Source organism: Malaya genurostris, chromosome 2 (assembly GCF_030247185.1).
Source record: "Malaya genurostris strain Urasoe2022 chromosome 2, Malgen_1.1, whole genome shotgun sequence".
NCBI classification, from domain to species: domain Eukaryota; kingdom Metazoa; phylum Arthropoda; class Insecta; order Diptera; family Culicidae; genus Malaya; species Malaya genurostris.
In genome coordinates this window covers 72,516,228-72,530,986 of record NC_080571.1, presented here as the reverse complement: position 1 = coordinate 72,530,986, position 14,759 = coordinate 72,516,228, and the positions used below count along the sequence as shown (strand labels likewise).

General features: G+C 38.9%; 1 protein-coding gene across 1 annotated transcript in view; it reads left to right on the top strand.

The window, feature by feature from the left end:
• The window catches only part of LOC131432425 (carboxypeptidase D), a 67,829-nt gene that overhangs the window by 15,941 nt on the left and 37,129 nt on the right, over positions 1-14,759 (top strand). The window contains exons 2-5 of the mRNA XM_058598673.1: positions 13,014-13,249; positions 13,319-13,646; positions 13,720-13,868; positions 13,952-14,043. Of these exons, the coding sequence (XP_058454656.1) occupies positions 13,014-13,249; positions 13,319-13,646; positions 13,720-13,868; positions 13,952-14,043 (805 nt within the window). The remainder of the gene's footprint in view (positions 1-13,013; positions 13,250-13,318; positions 13,647-13,719; positions 13,869-13,951; positions 14,044-14,759) is intronic.

Sequence of the window (14,759 nt, the reverse complement as noted above, 5' to 3'; positions counted from 1 at the left end):
TTCTATTTAAGCACAGATAACATATATACCCATTCAGTAATAGCCGTTCAACCGAGAAGGTTGTGTATAGAAGCGTACAGTTTAATAACGCTGGTTAGTTTACACGCGTTAAATACGACAACGGTTGAACTACAGGTAGAGACCTGTTGGCAGCAGCCGTTAAAACGTAAAATCGTGCTGCATAAGAGAGCCCTAGTGCTGGGCCAAGCTGGTGAAGGAAACAACAAAGGGCGTTTCCCAAGCTCTACCCAGGCCACAATATACAGCCACAAGTGCTGAGCAGGAGAGTGCAAAGGCACATTGAAGAAGAAGAGGCAAAGGCACACAGAAGCAGGAGAGTGCAAAGGCACACCGGTGCGAAGGCACTTCGGTGAAGAAGCATATCGGTGCGGAGCACAAGGAAGAAGGAGACAAGACAACTCGGTCTTTCCACTGCCATACAACACGCAGGTATACACCGGTGACCTGCGCTGGTTGCAGCTGGCGAAGACAAAAGTAAATCGGAAATCGAGTGGTGCTGGATGTCAAGTAGCAGTAGCATCACATCCAACAATCAGCATCCAACAAGAACATCTAGAGCAACGAGGATCTACACGGCAGTGCAACGGAGATAGACAACAATTTCAAGGTAGAAGTTTTTTCTTTTCCTTTTGATTGAGTACTGTGTAGTGTTGGTTTCATTTTTTACTTTAAAGTTTGATTAAAAATTTTAATGTGATGGATGAATCCATGGACGTAAATCCTAGCATGAATCCTATACCCCCACGAACGAAAAAATATCAGGAGGGCTCTTCTGGGCCTTGGATAGTCTTTTTTAGACGTATATCAAAGCCATTAAACATTTACCAAATTTCTAAAGGTTTGACATCACGATTCTCTTCAATCAAAGAGATCATAAAAGTAAATAACGATAAAATTCGTGTTGTGGTAAATAATTTGAAACACGCGAATGATATTGTCTCTTCGGAACATTTCAATAAAGAGTATAAAGTTTACATACCCTCCAAAGATGTCGAAATTGACGGTGTTGTTACCGAAGCGAGTCTTTCGGTAGATGATTTACTCAAGCATGGTGTTGGTCGTTTCAAGAACTCTATGCTTGAGGGTGTGAAAATACTGGAGTGCAAACAACTGTACTCAGTAGTTTATGAAGAGGGAAAAAAAGTTTATCGCCCATCAGACTCGTTTCGAGTGACATTTGCCGGATCTGCGTTGCCGTCCCATGTCTATGTCGATAAAATTCGCCTCCCTGTTCGGCTTTTTGTTCCAAATGTAATGAATTGTACGAACTGCAAAAAATTCGGACACACAGCTACTTACTGTAGCAATAAACCAAAATGTATTAAGTGTGAAGGACCTCATAAAGATAATGATTGCAACAAGGAAATTGAAAAATGTATTTATTGTGGGGAAAGTCCTCATGAGGATATTTCAGTATGCACTGCATTTAAAGTGCACAAAGACAAAATTAAGCTTTCTTTAAAAGCACGGTCTAAGCGCACATATGCAGAAATGCTTAAAACGGTCATTGATGTCCCCCCTTTGGAAACCGAAAACGGGTTTTCAAATCTAGAGGAACCAGAGGACTCTGACTCTGACGAAAATAGTGAAGGTAATTCGTTTATCACTACCCAAGGGTCAGTTAAGAGAAAGAAGTCTTCTTCCAAATTACCAAAAAAGACACCTAAAGTTTCATCTTCAAAAAAAGATCCCCGTGTTAAACAAAAAAAGTCAAAACCAAAGACTGTGCCTCCTGGTTTGTCAAATTCACAAACCAATCCAGGATCTAGCACAGAAAAAGGTAATAATCCTGTGGGCTCCATTTCACAGCCACCAACAGGATTACTGAAGTTTTCGGAAATTGTTGAATGGATTTTCTCAGCATTCAATATATCTGAACCCTTAAAGACCCTCATAATGGCATTCCTTCCAATAGCTAGAAATTTTTTGAAGCAGTTATCAGCTCAATGGCCAATTGTCTCAGGTTTTGTATCTTTTGATGGATAATTTATCACCCGCCACAAATGATACAATCACTGTCCTGCAGTGGAATTGTCGAAGCATCATGCCAAAACTTGATTCATTTAAAATTTTATTGCATAGTCAAAAATGTGATGTATTTGCTTTATGCGAAACATGGCTTACTTCAAACATAGCTTTAAATTTTAATGATTTTAACATTATACGTCTCGATAGAGACTCTCCGTATGGTGGAGTGCTTTTGGGAATTAAGAAATGCTGTTCCTTTTATAGGTTAAACATCCCTTCAACTTCTAGTATAGAAGTTGTTGCTTGCCAAATAAACATTAAAGGCAAAGATATTTGCATAGCTTCGGTTTATATTCCTCCAAAAGCACAAGTTGGACAGCGACAGCTTAATGAAATGGTTGAAGCCCTTCCTGCTCCACGATTGATTCTGGGGGATTTAAATTCGCACGGAATGATGTGGGGTTCCGTTTACAATGATAGCAGATCATCTTTAATACAAAACATTTGTGACAATTTTAGCATGACGGTATTAAATATGGGTAGCATGACACGGATCCCAAGACCTCCTGCACGCCCAAGTGCATTAGATCTATCTCTTTGCTCAACATCAATTCGACTAGATTGCACCTGGAAAATATTGCCTGATTTACACGGTAGCGATCATTTACCAATCATCATCTCAATTAGCAATAGCAATTGCATTGCTACTTCAGCTAGTATTCCATATGATTTGACAAAAAATATCGACTGGATTAAATACCAAAGTAGTATCTCTAGTATTTTGAATTCAATGGAAGAGCTCCCTCCACTTGAAGAATATGACTTCCTCGTTTGTTCGATTCTGGAGGCCGCAGAACAATCCCAAACTAAACGCTTTCCTGGGCCAACGACTAACAGAAGGCCTCCCAAACCCTGGTGGGACAAAGAGTGCTCAGAGGCTAAACTCGCAAAACAAAATGCTTGCAAGACGTTTCTAAAACGGGGAGGAGGAACTCCTCAGAATTTTGAAAAACTTATGGTTTTAGAAACCAAGTACAAGAGCATACTTCGAGCCAAAAAATGTAGCTATTGGAGACATTTTGTCGAAGGTTTGTCAAGAGAAACCTCAATGAGCACTCTTTGGAATACGGCCAGACGAATGAGGAATCGTAAAGTAGGAAATGAGAGTGAGGAATACTCGAACCGATGGATATTTGATTTTGCTAGGAAAGTTTGCCCAGATTCTGTTCCTACGCAGAGCATTATACGGGAATCTCCTCCAAATAATGGTTTTATTAATAACCCATTTTCAATGATGGAATTTTCTATAGCACTCTTGTCTTGTAATAATAACGCCCCTGGGATGGACAGAATTAAATTCAACTTGGTGAAGAATCTGCCCGACCTCGCAAAAAGACGTTTGTTGGAATTGTTCAACAAGTTTTTTGAGCAAAATATTGTTCCACCTGACTGGAGACAAGTGAAAGTTATCGCCATTCAAAAGCCGGGGAAACCAGCTTCCAATCACAACTCATATAGACCCATTGCGATGTTGTCCTGCATCAGAAAATTGTTCGAAAAAATTATTCTACGACGTCTCGACACTTGGGTCGAGACGAACAGTTTGTTGTCAGATACTCAGTTTGGCTTCCGTAGAAATAAAGGGACGAATGATTGCCTTGCATTACTTTCGTCTGACATCCAAATTGCCTTCGCTCAAAAGCAACAAATGGCATCTGTATTTTTAGACATTAAAGGAGCATTTGATTCAGTTTCCATTGATGTTCTTTCAGACAAGCTCCACCAACATGGACTCCCAGCGGTTATAAATAATTATTTGCACAACCTTTTGTCAGAGAAACGCATGCATTTTTCACATGGCGATTTGGCAACATTCAGAATTAGCTACATGGGTCTCCCGCAAGGCTCATGCCTCAGTCCGCTCCTCTATAATTTTTACGTGAATGACATTGACAGCTGTCTAGTAACCCCATGTACACTAAGACAATTGGCAGATGATGGCGTGGTTTCAGTTACTGGGCCCAAAGCTATTGATCTGCATAAACCATTGCAAGATACCTTAGATAACTTGTCCGTTTGGGCTGTTCATCTTGGTATCGAATTCTCTGCGGAGAAAACAGAGTTAGTCGTCTTTTCAAGAAAGCATGATCCCGCGCAGCTTCAGCTCCATATGATGGGAAGAATGATCCAACAGGTTTTAACTTTTAAATACCTCGGGGTGTGGTTCGATTCCAAATGCACGTGGGGAGGACACATTAGGTATCTGATAACGAAATGCCAACAAAGAGTAAATTTTCTTCGAACAATAACAGGATCTTGGTGGGGTTCTCATCCGCAAGATCTAATAAAATTGTATCAAACAACGATACTTTCAGTGATGGAATATGGATGCGTTTGTTTTCGTTCCGCTGCAAACTCTCATATTATCAAACTTGAGCGAATTCAGTACCGTTGTTTGCGAATTGCCTTAGGCTGCATGCATTCGACACATACAATGAGTCTTTAAGTTCTGGCGGGAGTTCTTCCATTAAAAGATCGATTTTGGGAGCTTTCATCACGCCTGCTAATAAGATGTGAGGTGCTGAATCCCATGGTAATTAATAATTTCGAACGACTAGTCGAGCTTCGATCTCAAACAAAATTTATGACAGTATATTTTAACCATATGTCACAGGAAATCAACCCTTCAAGATATATTCCTATCCGTGTCAGCATCCTAAGTGCCCCTGACTCAACTTTATTTTTCGATACATCCATGCAGCGTGAAGTGCATGGAATCCCGGATCATCTACGCTCGACGGAAATCCCAAAAATATTTTCAAGTAAGTTCAGGCATATTGACTCTGAGAAAATGTTTTATACGGACGGATCGCGAATTGAAGAAGCGACAGGGTTTGGTATGTTCAACAATAATGTTTCGGCCTCATTTAGGCTTCATGAACCTGCATCTGTTTATATAGCAGAGCTAGCAGCAGTTCATTATAGTTTGAGTGTAATCGTCACATTATCTCCAAACCATTATTTCCTCTTCACAGATAGTCTGAGTGCAATTGAAGCCATTCGCTCAAACGCTGCTGGCAAAAATGAACCGTTTTTTCTGGGCAAAATAAAACAGTGCCTGAACGACATATTGAACAATAATTATCTAATCACTATAGTCTGGGTCCCGGCTCATTGCTCCATTCCTGGCAATGAAAGAGCCGATATTTTAGCCAAACGTGGTGCTATTGAGGGTGAAATTTATGAGCGACCGATTGCTTTCAACGAATTCTATAGCTCGTCTCGCCAAAGAACACTTGCCAGCTGGCAAGCATCTTGGGATAGAGATGATCTGGGTCGGTGGATGCACTCAATTATTCCGAAAATATCGACAAAGGCATGGTTCAGGGGACTGGATGTGAGTAGGGATTTCATTCGTGTGATGTCCAGACTCATGTCCAATCACTACACGTTAGATGCACATCTCTTTCGAATTGGGCTCTCCGAGACTAATCATTGTGCTTGCGGAGAAGGTTATCGGGATATTGATCATGTCGTTTGGACATGCGTGGAGTATCGTGATGTCAGATCTCAACTAATAAATTCTTTGCGTACCCAAGGTAGACTATCCAATATCCCAGTTCGAGACATTCTTGCTTGTCGTGACCTTTCATACATGAAACTTATTTATCATTTCATAAAGAAAATTGGAGTTTCAATTTAATAAAGGCCCCTTTTAAGACTTAGTTCTGATCCCAGCTGCGTCCATGAGTTCAACCAATAGCTAAATTAGAATAAAAATTATGTAATGATACAAACAAACTCGAAACAGTTTATGAAATTATCAACAAAATGTCTGGAAATAACAGCTTTTTTTTATAATTTATAGAAGTTAATCGTTTGGTTCAAATAATATTTCCGAGTAGATTTCATAATTAATGACGAGGTACCTAAGATGATATTTAAGCTATAAGAGAATATGTTTTAATAAATTCAAAACGTTGTGACTATGTTAGAATTAAATTAGGATAAGAATATTATGTAAAAGTGATGCTACGGCGAAGAAAAACTTATGTAAACTGCCTTAAGAAATAAACGTATTTATGAAAAAAAAAACATATATACAGGCTCGAACAAAGTATTTCAAAATTCTGTGTAAATTTCAAATTTGCTATACGTTGGAAACGAATATTCGCCGCGATCTTTCAGAACGTTCCACTACGTTCCGGAACGATAACAAAATTCTCCTGCCTGTTATAGAAATAATCCAACTACAACAATTTTAACTTATCACACGATATCCCTGAGTGTTAAAGACAACTTTATCTCCATGTCGCATAAATTACACGAGAATTCGATCGAAATTAAACAAAAACAAACTTGCCATTTTAACCAACAAACTTGCCACCAACAGCAAAACAAAAATCTAACTAAAACTACTAAAGGTTAATATGTTGGGTTGAGCATGCATAAATCGCCTGAAAAAAAGGAAAACGATATTTCCGAAAATCAAAATCTTTCAATTCATTTCTGTGAACATTACGCAATTACTGTACGGCCCCTTTCCGGAAAAAAAGAACTATTATCATCGTCAAAAATCATTTCTTTTCGCGCTCATGCGTGAAGGTGACAAACAGACACACTTTGATCGTATTTCTGTAAAAATACCGTGCAGTGAAATCACAAACGCGTTACTCATTGTCTGTGGCAGAATAGAGAGCTTCCAGACAAAGCCGATTGTCGATGCGTGGAACGAACCACCGAAATGCTTTTCACGTCGTTTAGAACAGGTTATGAAATCCATAGAATGGAATGCGAAATTGGTGCTGCATCCATAATTTGTATAGGCTAAAGTTGTTGCAACAAACATAAAAGAATCCATTATTGAAGTGTTGACGTTTTGTTCGGTTGTTGTTTGTAACTGTTTGATATTACATAAATTAAAAAAAAACACAATAATGTTTAGTGGATTTAGACTGTTTGTTACAACGAGCGAATGATTTGTTTTTGTATACACAGTACGAAAATATTGTTCTACTCGATAGACACACATAGAAGGAGCGTCGCACTTTGCTTAAAATTACAAGTTAATCCATGTGGAAATATATCATATAATTGATTTTACGACTTATTTTGCTAAATTCGGCATCGGAACTACCACAAAATTTTAATTCACATCATTTAGGGGTTAGCCAAATTTTGTGCAAGGGCACATAACCGTTTTTATTATTTTTACGTTTCGTCTTTTACTCATCAGTGCAGAGCAGTTCAAATTGAACTGCTTAGTGCTAAACTCGGCAGTTTAATTTGAACCGCTAAGCAGACGTAAAGTTTCTGCTACTTACAGAACACTTTTTGTTTTGCAACGGAGTGCAATATTTTTTCTGACGTGCCAAACGAAAACGTGTTATCGACTATTTCTGGCCGATGCAGGTTTGGTCATTTAGGGGTTAGCCAAATTTTGTGTTCACATGTTAATTGATGTCGTATCGTGCTATCATACAAGAATGCTACGATTTGCGTCATGTGCTATTAAATTTTTTCTACGAGTGTACACTTTTTGCCTTTCTTATATAGAAAGGCTTAGTAATCACTGTGAAAACCGATTTTTGAACCGAGGTCGAGATAGCAATATGTCTGTGTGTGTTCAAAAGATCAATAATATTACGTAATTTTCTCGGAGATGCCAAAACCGATTTTTACAAACTCAGATTCAAATGCATGGTCATTCCATTCCATGCTATTGAATTTCATTTGGATACGACTCCTGGTTCCGGAATTACTGTTGCATTAAAAAATGAGCTTTTTCGGACAAAATTTTGGGAGTAGAACTTACGCTTCAGGCTGGCTCAGAAATTGTCGATGGGATGCAGCTGGGGGACGTTGGACGGGTTCGCCGATTTGGGTACCAAATCGATATTCTTCAACGATCGCTTCGAGTAGTGGGGTAACTCCAGATCCGACAGGCATTTCGTACTATAAATTTTCCCGTTCACGGCCAGCCCGGAGCGAATGAAGAACAGCTTTGACATTCCCTTCTCTCTGATTGTCAGCCACAGCATCACCTTCATGGGGAACTTGGTGTGTGAAATGATCTTCACCTCGGAACTCAATTCCTTCGTGGGGGAAATACGAATAGCCCTGCCAGATCATATTCAGTGACGAACGATGTATTTGAACGGAGTTTCACTGTTTTAGCCATCATGGTTAGAGTTCGACTGAGAGAGCGGTCAAATTTTGTCTGCTGATGCATGGGTTACTAAGATTGATGCTGCATGGGTAGTTTCGTCAGTACGAGTGAAGGTCAACCCATGAACAATCGGCAATTTTTGCCCATTTATCTAAATGCAAATGTTACAGGGTGATACGTAAAAATAATTTAATTTCAAGAACGTGTTCTCATACATGACGGTGTAAAATGAAATTCTTGGAACAATCGATTCTCAGATTCCTGGTTCCGGGAGTAAGGACCGGTACCATACATCCAAACATCTTCTCTGTTCATCAAACACTAGCTCTATACATATTTTCCGCACAAGCACAGAGTAGGAGAGTGTATTTATAATCGCTTGTTCGATGTACGTTCTATTATGCCTAACCGGGTTTTTAGATTTGTGTCTATTACAATGTTCAGGGTGGCAAAATGGAAGCGCGTATGCTCGGAATGAATAAGAACGCAGGTTCGAGTCCTGTCTCTGAGCGTATCTTTTTCCAAAAAATCATCTTTTCTGTTAAGTTTTTCATCCAATATATGTTTCCACTCAGTCATTGCAAAAACTGAACTTAGTTATGGCGACTTTTGTCGAACCATCTAAAATTTATAAATCGATTGAATGTGAATTTGACATTTTTACACTAAACCCCCCCTTGAACCAGAAGTCGGATCTGATTAAAAAACAAGAAGTTTTTATGGAATCTTAAGACCTTTCATTCGAATTTTAGATGGAGAAAATCGGCTCAGCCATCTACGAGAAAAATGAATAACAATTTTTTAATTTCGTTACACTGAAGATTATTGAGAAATGAATTTTCAAAACCGTTCAATCTCAACCCTTTTCAAAATACATGATGAATAAATTCGCCGATGAACAAAAACTTAACTTTTCTGAAAATGTTAAGTGTGCGTAGGGTTGATAAGTGAATTAATAGTGGTGGTGGAGTAATATCATTAATAAGAGCAGCAAGTGCTGTGATTAATAATAGTTTTAATGATAAAAAAAAACATACACAAAGCATGTTATGCGCTGATTATAAAATAATAGCCATTTTAGTTTGAACAACGTACGCGGAAGTAACATGCGCGAAGGTTACGACTATGCCAATTCAATCGCACCATTCAAACACTGCGCCTACTGTGTGTTCAAGACAATGCTGCGCTCCTGTTACTTCTATGCATCAAATTTATTATCAATAGTGTTTTAATGGGAAATAATCTAAATAGTGCAGTGCAATCACCTAGCGGGAATCAAAGCAGCCTCTCGTCACTATAATCATTGTAATGTGAAAAAATATTGTTTTTCATATTGAACACCCTTAGTGCAGCAGTTATTGTTTCTCAGTTGCGAATTTATTCAGTAGACATTTTTTATTGATGACAATATAATAAATAAATCTTGCATGAATCACTTCGGTGTCGAACTGAAGCGTAGAAGAAATTCAGCATCGAAATATCATCGGAGACTAGAAGAGTCTTTCGATTATCTCTTTAGCGATATTTCTGTGGGTGAAAATTCGTCATCATGTTTCGCTGACACACGAAAAATCACTTGTGAACTTCGAGGTTCAAACTTTTCCGAATACTTGTTTCATGAACTTAAGTCTCGGAAGTAATTTTTTCCGTCACTGAGTGTTTTTTAGAAAATCTCTTGAACTGATGAACGCTTGATTCTGTATGAACTTCATATGAAGGTCACATTATTTTCTACATAAGTTTCAATTGAATAACTATTAACCGAATCTAGTGTTTTTTACATACTTTCGTCCTGTACCTATTTCCAGTGATGTCCGAACACAGCACACTAGCTGCACTGTACCTGCTGTGAGTGCCTATGAAGCTCATGTGTTGTGCTTTTTCAAATCAGACTCATGAGGGTATGCTTGCAAGAAAAGAGAGCCACATCGATATAGCTCGTGGCTCGTTCAAATACGAAACACGCGAGCTAGCAGAAAACACGCAAACGAAGTCGCTCGTATGCGGTGTTGCTACTAGATCGAGGGTCATGTGCTTTGTAGAACCAGCTCACGAATCGATTTGTGTGCTGGCTCATTTACTGGCTCGTGAGCTGACTCGCGTGCTGGCTCATGTACTGACTTGGTTGGCCGCTCTTGTCTTGTCTCTTGTCACTAGTGGGGCTACTCAAATCAATATTATTGTCAATCAAAATGCGGTTAGCGGTTCTCGTATGAGGCGATATTATTGTCAATACTTGACATTTTGACAATGCTATTGATGATGAATAATCGTGTGCATTCAAAAGCATTGACGAGAGATTGGCAATTCTGACTATTGACTATAATATTGCCTCGTGTAAGGGTTATTATTGTCAATACCGTTTCAAACAATTGGCAAAATCAAGCATCGAGCATTCAACCGACACCTAAACATTCAAAGGAGAGTTGTACGTAATATTAAACGGTTTGTGTCGTTTCCACTAGACTATCAAAAGGATTATCAACAACCACATTTCAAACCATTTTAGAACACAAAAATGGAAAAAAAAATCTCATTCCTTTCAATATTACTATAGTAATGTTGATTGAACTCACACATGATTATGAATGATCATTTTCATTTCATTTGAAAAGCCACGCAGTGATTTTCACTAAAACTTGATGATATTTAAGGAGTGTATCGAAAAAAGCTATCCACAAATTTTTCGTTCAAATTATGATAAAAAACGATATTTTATTCAAACTAAAAATTGATCCTTTATCGTACGAGGTTAAACTTGAGCATAATGAATACCTGATGAAATTTAAGTTATTCCTTCACGAATTTTCGAACTTTTGATCGAACGCTCTACTTCAAGTTCCGGACAAGTTTTGCATCGCATTTTTTGGACGCTTGAGTCCAAATTTTTTTGAACTCCTGCATGTTCCCAGCTACATTACCAGTCTTCATTAAGACCCTCTTCACGATTGCCCAGTAACGTTCGATGGGTCGAAGCGGAGGGCAATTTGGTGCATTGATATTTTTCTCAACGAAATTTATACCCTTTTCCGCAAGCCAATTGAGAGTGGTTTTGGCATAGTAAGCCGATACTAAATCCGGCCAAAACAGGCGAGGTGTGCTATGCTTCTTATATAAAGGCAGCAATCTCTTCTAGAGACTGCATTTATAGTTCCGGTAGTGTAAAAAATTGTTGACTTTAAACCACAGGAACATATTGCTTGCCATACCAGTACCTTTCGACCGAATTTCTCCACTTGAATCGACCTGTCCGCATCGCTCACATCCTCCTCAACGACGACAGTAATGTATTGTGGACCTGGAAGGGTATTTGAGTTCTCCTTTACATAAGTCTCATCGTTCATCAAAACGCATGCATCCGGACACTTCGAAAGACGAGAATACAATTTCCGGGCTCTTGTTGCTGCTCGCTTTTTCTGTTTTACACATTGTTTCGAGATTTTCTGATTCTTGTAGGTCTTCAGTTGATTTCGTCTCTTGATACCGATCATTCCGAACACTCGTTTTTTTGGCCAAATCACGTATTGACATTGATTTTTTCTTCATGATTAGAGATACCACTTTCTGGTCCAGTTTCGGTTTGCAAGAACCGGGTTTTCTGTCTCTTCCTGGTAGCTCATCCAAAGTATTGTGTTCCCCAAACTTATTAATGATGGTTTTAACACTGGCATGATGAATTCCAAACCGCTTCACCAATTTTCGCATAGTAATACCCTTCTCACTTAGCCTTAATTTTCACTTCCTTTTCAATACGCGACATTTTGAAAACGCAGAATTTCAACCGCACAAACAAGTAAACAAACGAAAGCTGACAGCCAAACGCACAGCATGCTGTGATCTGAGCATAAAAAAACTATCACAAATACATGCGTATAACATAAATGTATGTGGATAGCTTATTTTCGATACACTCCTTAGATGCCGAAAGTTCAATACGCAATAGCAATAAGATTTGCAAATACAACGAAAACAAATTGAATATTAATTATAGAAACAAAAGACTATCGTGCACCATTTCGTATAAACCAAAGTAAACGCTATTTATCATGAATTTGATATATAGAAATAACTTGAACGCAAAAGCTTTGTAACGTTTGAATGATTATTTGTGTATTCGCTGTATTTGTTGACTTCACCCTGCGTTCCTTTTACTTCTGTGCATGAAACTCAATTCAATAGTGTAATATTTTTTAAACTGCAGCATGACACACGCTTCGTGATTGAATTTTTACGAAAGCAATTATTTTCATTACTCACCTCTGCTCAATACGTTCGGGAAAATAATCATTCATAATCATGTGTATCATGTGACAACCGCCTAGAAAACGAAGTGTTGAACGCATGTAGTTCGATTGAATAGCAAAAAACATCACATCCAAAAGAAAAACGTTTCTAGACTAAGTGAAAACTAAGTGAATTTTCACATAAATTCTAAAACAAATCGCTTCGTTTTAGAATTGAAATGAAAAAAAGCATATTGCATTGAAATCCATATGAATTAATCAAACCTATTTTTATCGGTGTATGCAGTTTCCTGCGAACTTTTCATCGGACTGCTATGATACTGAAACCTCTCAATAGCAAATTTCTTTACGTCACTCTCATTTGTTTTTGTCCAAGAATAATAAAAAGCCCGGCAACAGCAAAGCTAAAAATAAAAATGCAAAATCATTTTTTTCTCGCAACTGAAGCACACTTTTCTTGGCAACTCACTTCCGTTAATCGCCTACGCACTCATCAGCCATTCGAAGCGTAGCATCTCTAAATCCCAAGCTATTGGTCGTCCTGTTCGTAACACTTCACCCACGTCAGTTTTTTCAATCGAACTTTTTTTTTGTTTGTGTTTGTGTTTCAGGAAGGAAACTGCGAATCCCTGCCGGGTTACGTTGGCCGTCACAATGCCATCAGTGTGGACCTAAATCGAGATTTTCCGGATCGTTTCGATGATGACCGAACCAGGCACCAGCGACGAAATCGGCGTCAGCCGGAAACCGTTGCCATCATGAATTGGATTCTGAGCAACCCGTTCGTGCTGTCGGCGAATTTACATGGAGGTGCGGTAGTGGCCAGCTATCCGTTTGATAATTCGATGTGAGTCTTCGCTGTCTGTCCGGGCAATTATTGTTTGTATATAATTTCATATCTTTTTTCGTTTTTCAGTAACCATCATGACTGCTGCGAAGATAGTCCGACGCCGGATAATCACTTCTTCAAGTATGCCGCCCTAACGTACTCTCAGAACCATCCGGTCATGAAGACAGGGCAAGACTGTAACGAAACATTCCAAAACGGCATCACCAACGGCGCCTACTGGTACGAGCTTAACGGTGGCATGCAGGATTTCAACTACGTGTACAGCAACTGCTTTGAGATTACGCTGGAACTGAGCTGCTGCAAATTCCCAAAAGCCAGTGAACTCCCAGTAGAGTGGCACAAAAACAAACGATCGTTGATTGAGTACATTAAACTTGTGCACGTCGGTGTTCGGGTATGTTGGGCTTGTGGTACCAAGCGTAATGAGTTTAAATTACTATATCACGCAATTTGTTTTTTTTTTTCAGGGCCTCGTCACAGACAGCAGTGGATTGCCGATCAAAGATGCTGATTTGATTGTGGACGGAATCAACCAAAACATTCGAACCACCGAACGGGGCGAATACTGGCGTCTGCTGGTGCCCGGAAATTATACCATTCGCGTCGAAGCTGTTGGGTTAGCCTAATTGACAGTGCGAATCAGAATCATCCAAGACTGACGCCACTGTTTTCTGTTCTTTTTTTTGTTTTCTGTTTCAGATTCTATCCTAGCCAAGAGGTGCCAATCACAATCACCGCCGAGCAGCCGCTACGCGTGAACTTCAGTCTCAAGTCATACGACGCCGACGAAGGTAACTAAGACAGCGCCACTAGGGGGTACTAAATGGGTTTGGATTTATTGTTGTTTCGGGTTCTGGCGCACCACTCGTCGCGTATCCTAACACGGGTTCCACATGCTATGACAGTGTTTGTCCATTTTTGCGCCTCGACGTTATGCTATGCTATTTTAACTGGAAAAAGAACGGGTAGTATTTGGCTGCGATAGACGCTTGCACATGCATTTAAAAAAAACGAAGGGATTTTTTGGGTGCTAACAGTTCAAGAAAGAAAGAACATGGACTGACCGGGAATTGCTGAATGTTTCAGGTTTTATTTATTTATTTCATTTTATTTTTTAGTTTGCTCATTAAGACATCGGGTCCCGCTTTTGCTTCTACTTTTTCCTATGCGCTTCTTCCTTTATTGTGTACTTTTAGAACTCATAAATAAAGCTTACTCCAGTAAATTTGTCTTTAACACTTTGAAATATTTTCACACTAATATTTGTAAACTTGAAGTGTCTGTACATTTTTACTTGGTTTTTACTAGAAGGACAACGATGAGACGAAAGACTAGGGATACTCTACTCATTTATGATAAAACTGAATCTGCTAAAAATCCTTTTCTGTTCTAAGCAATTTTAGTTCATGGATGGAGAAGAAATATTTCAAGATTTGAAAAACAACATACACAGTTCTTGTCGGAAGAAAGTGTACGTTTTTTTCGAACTCAAATGATATTTATTTGA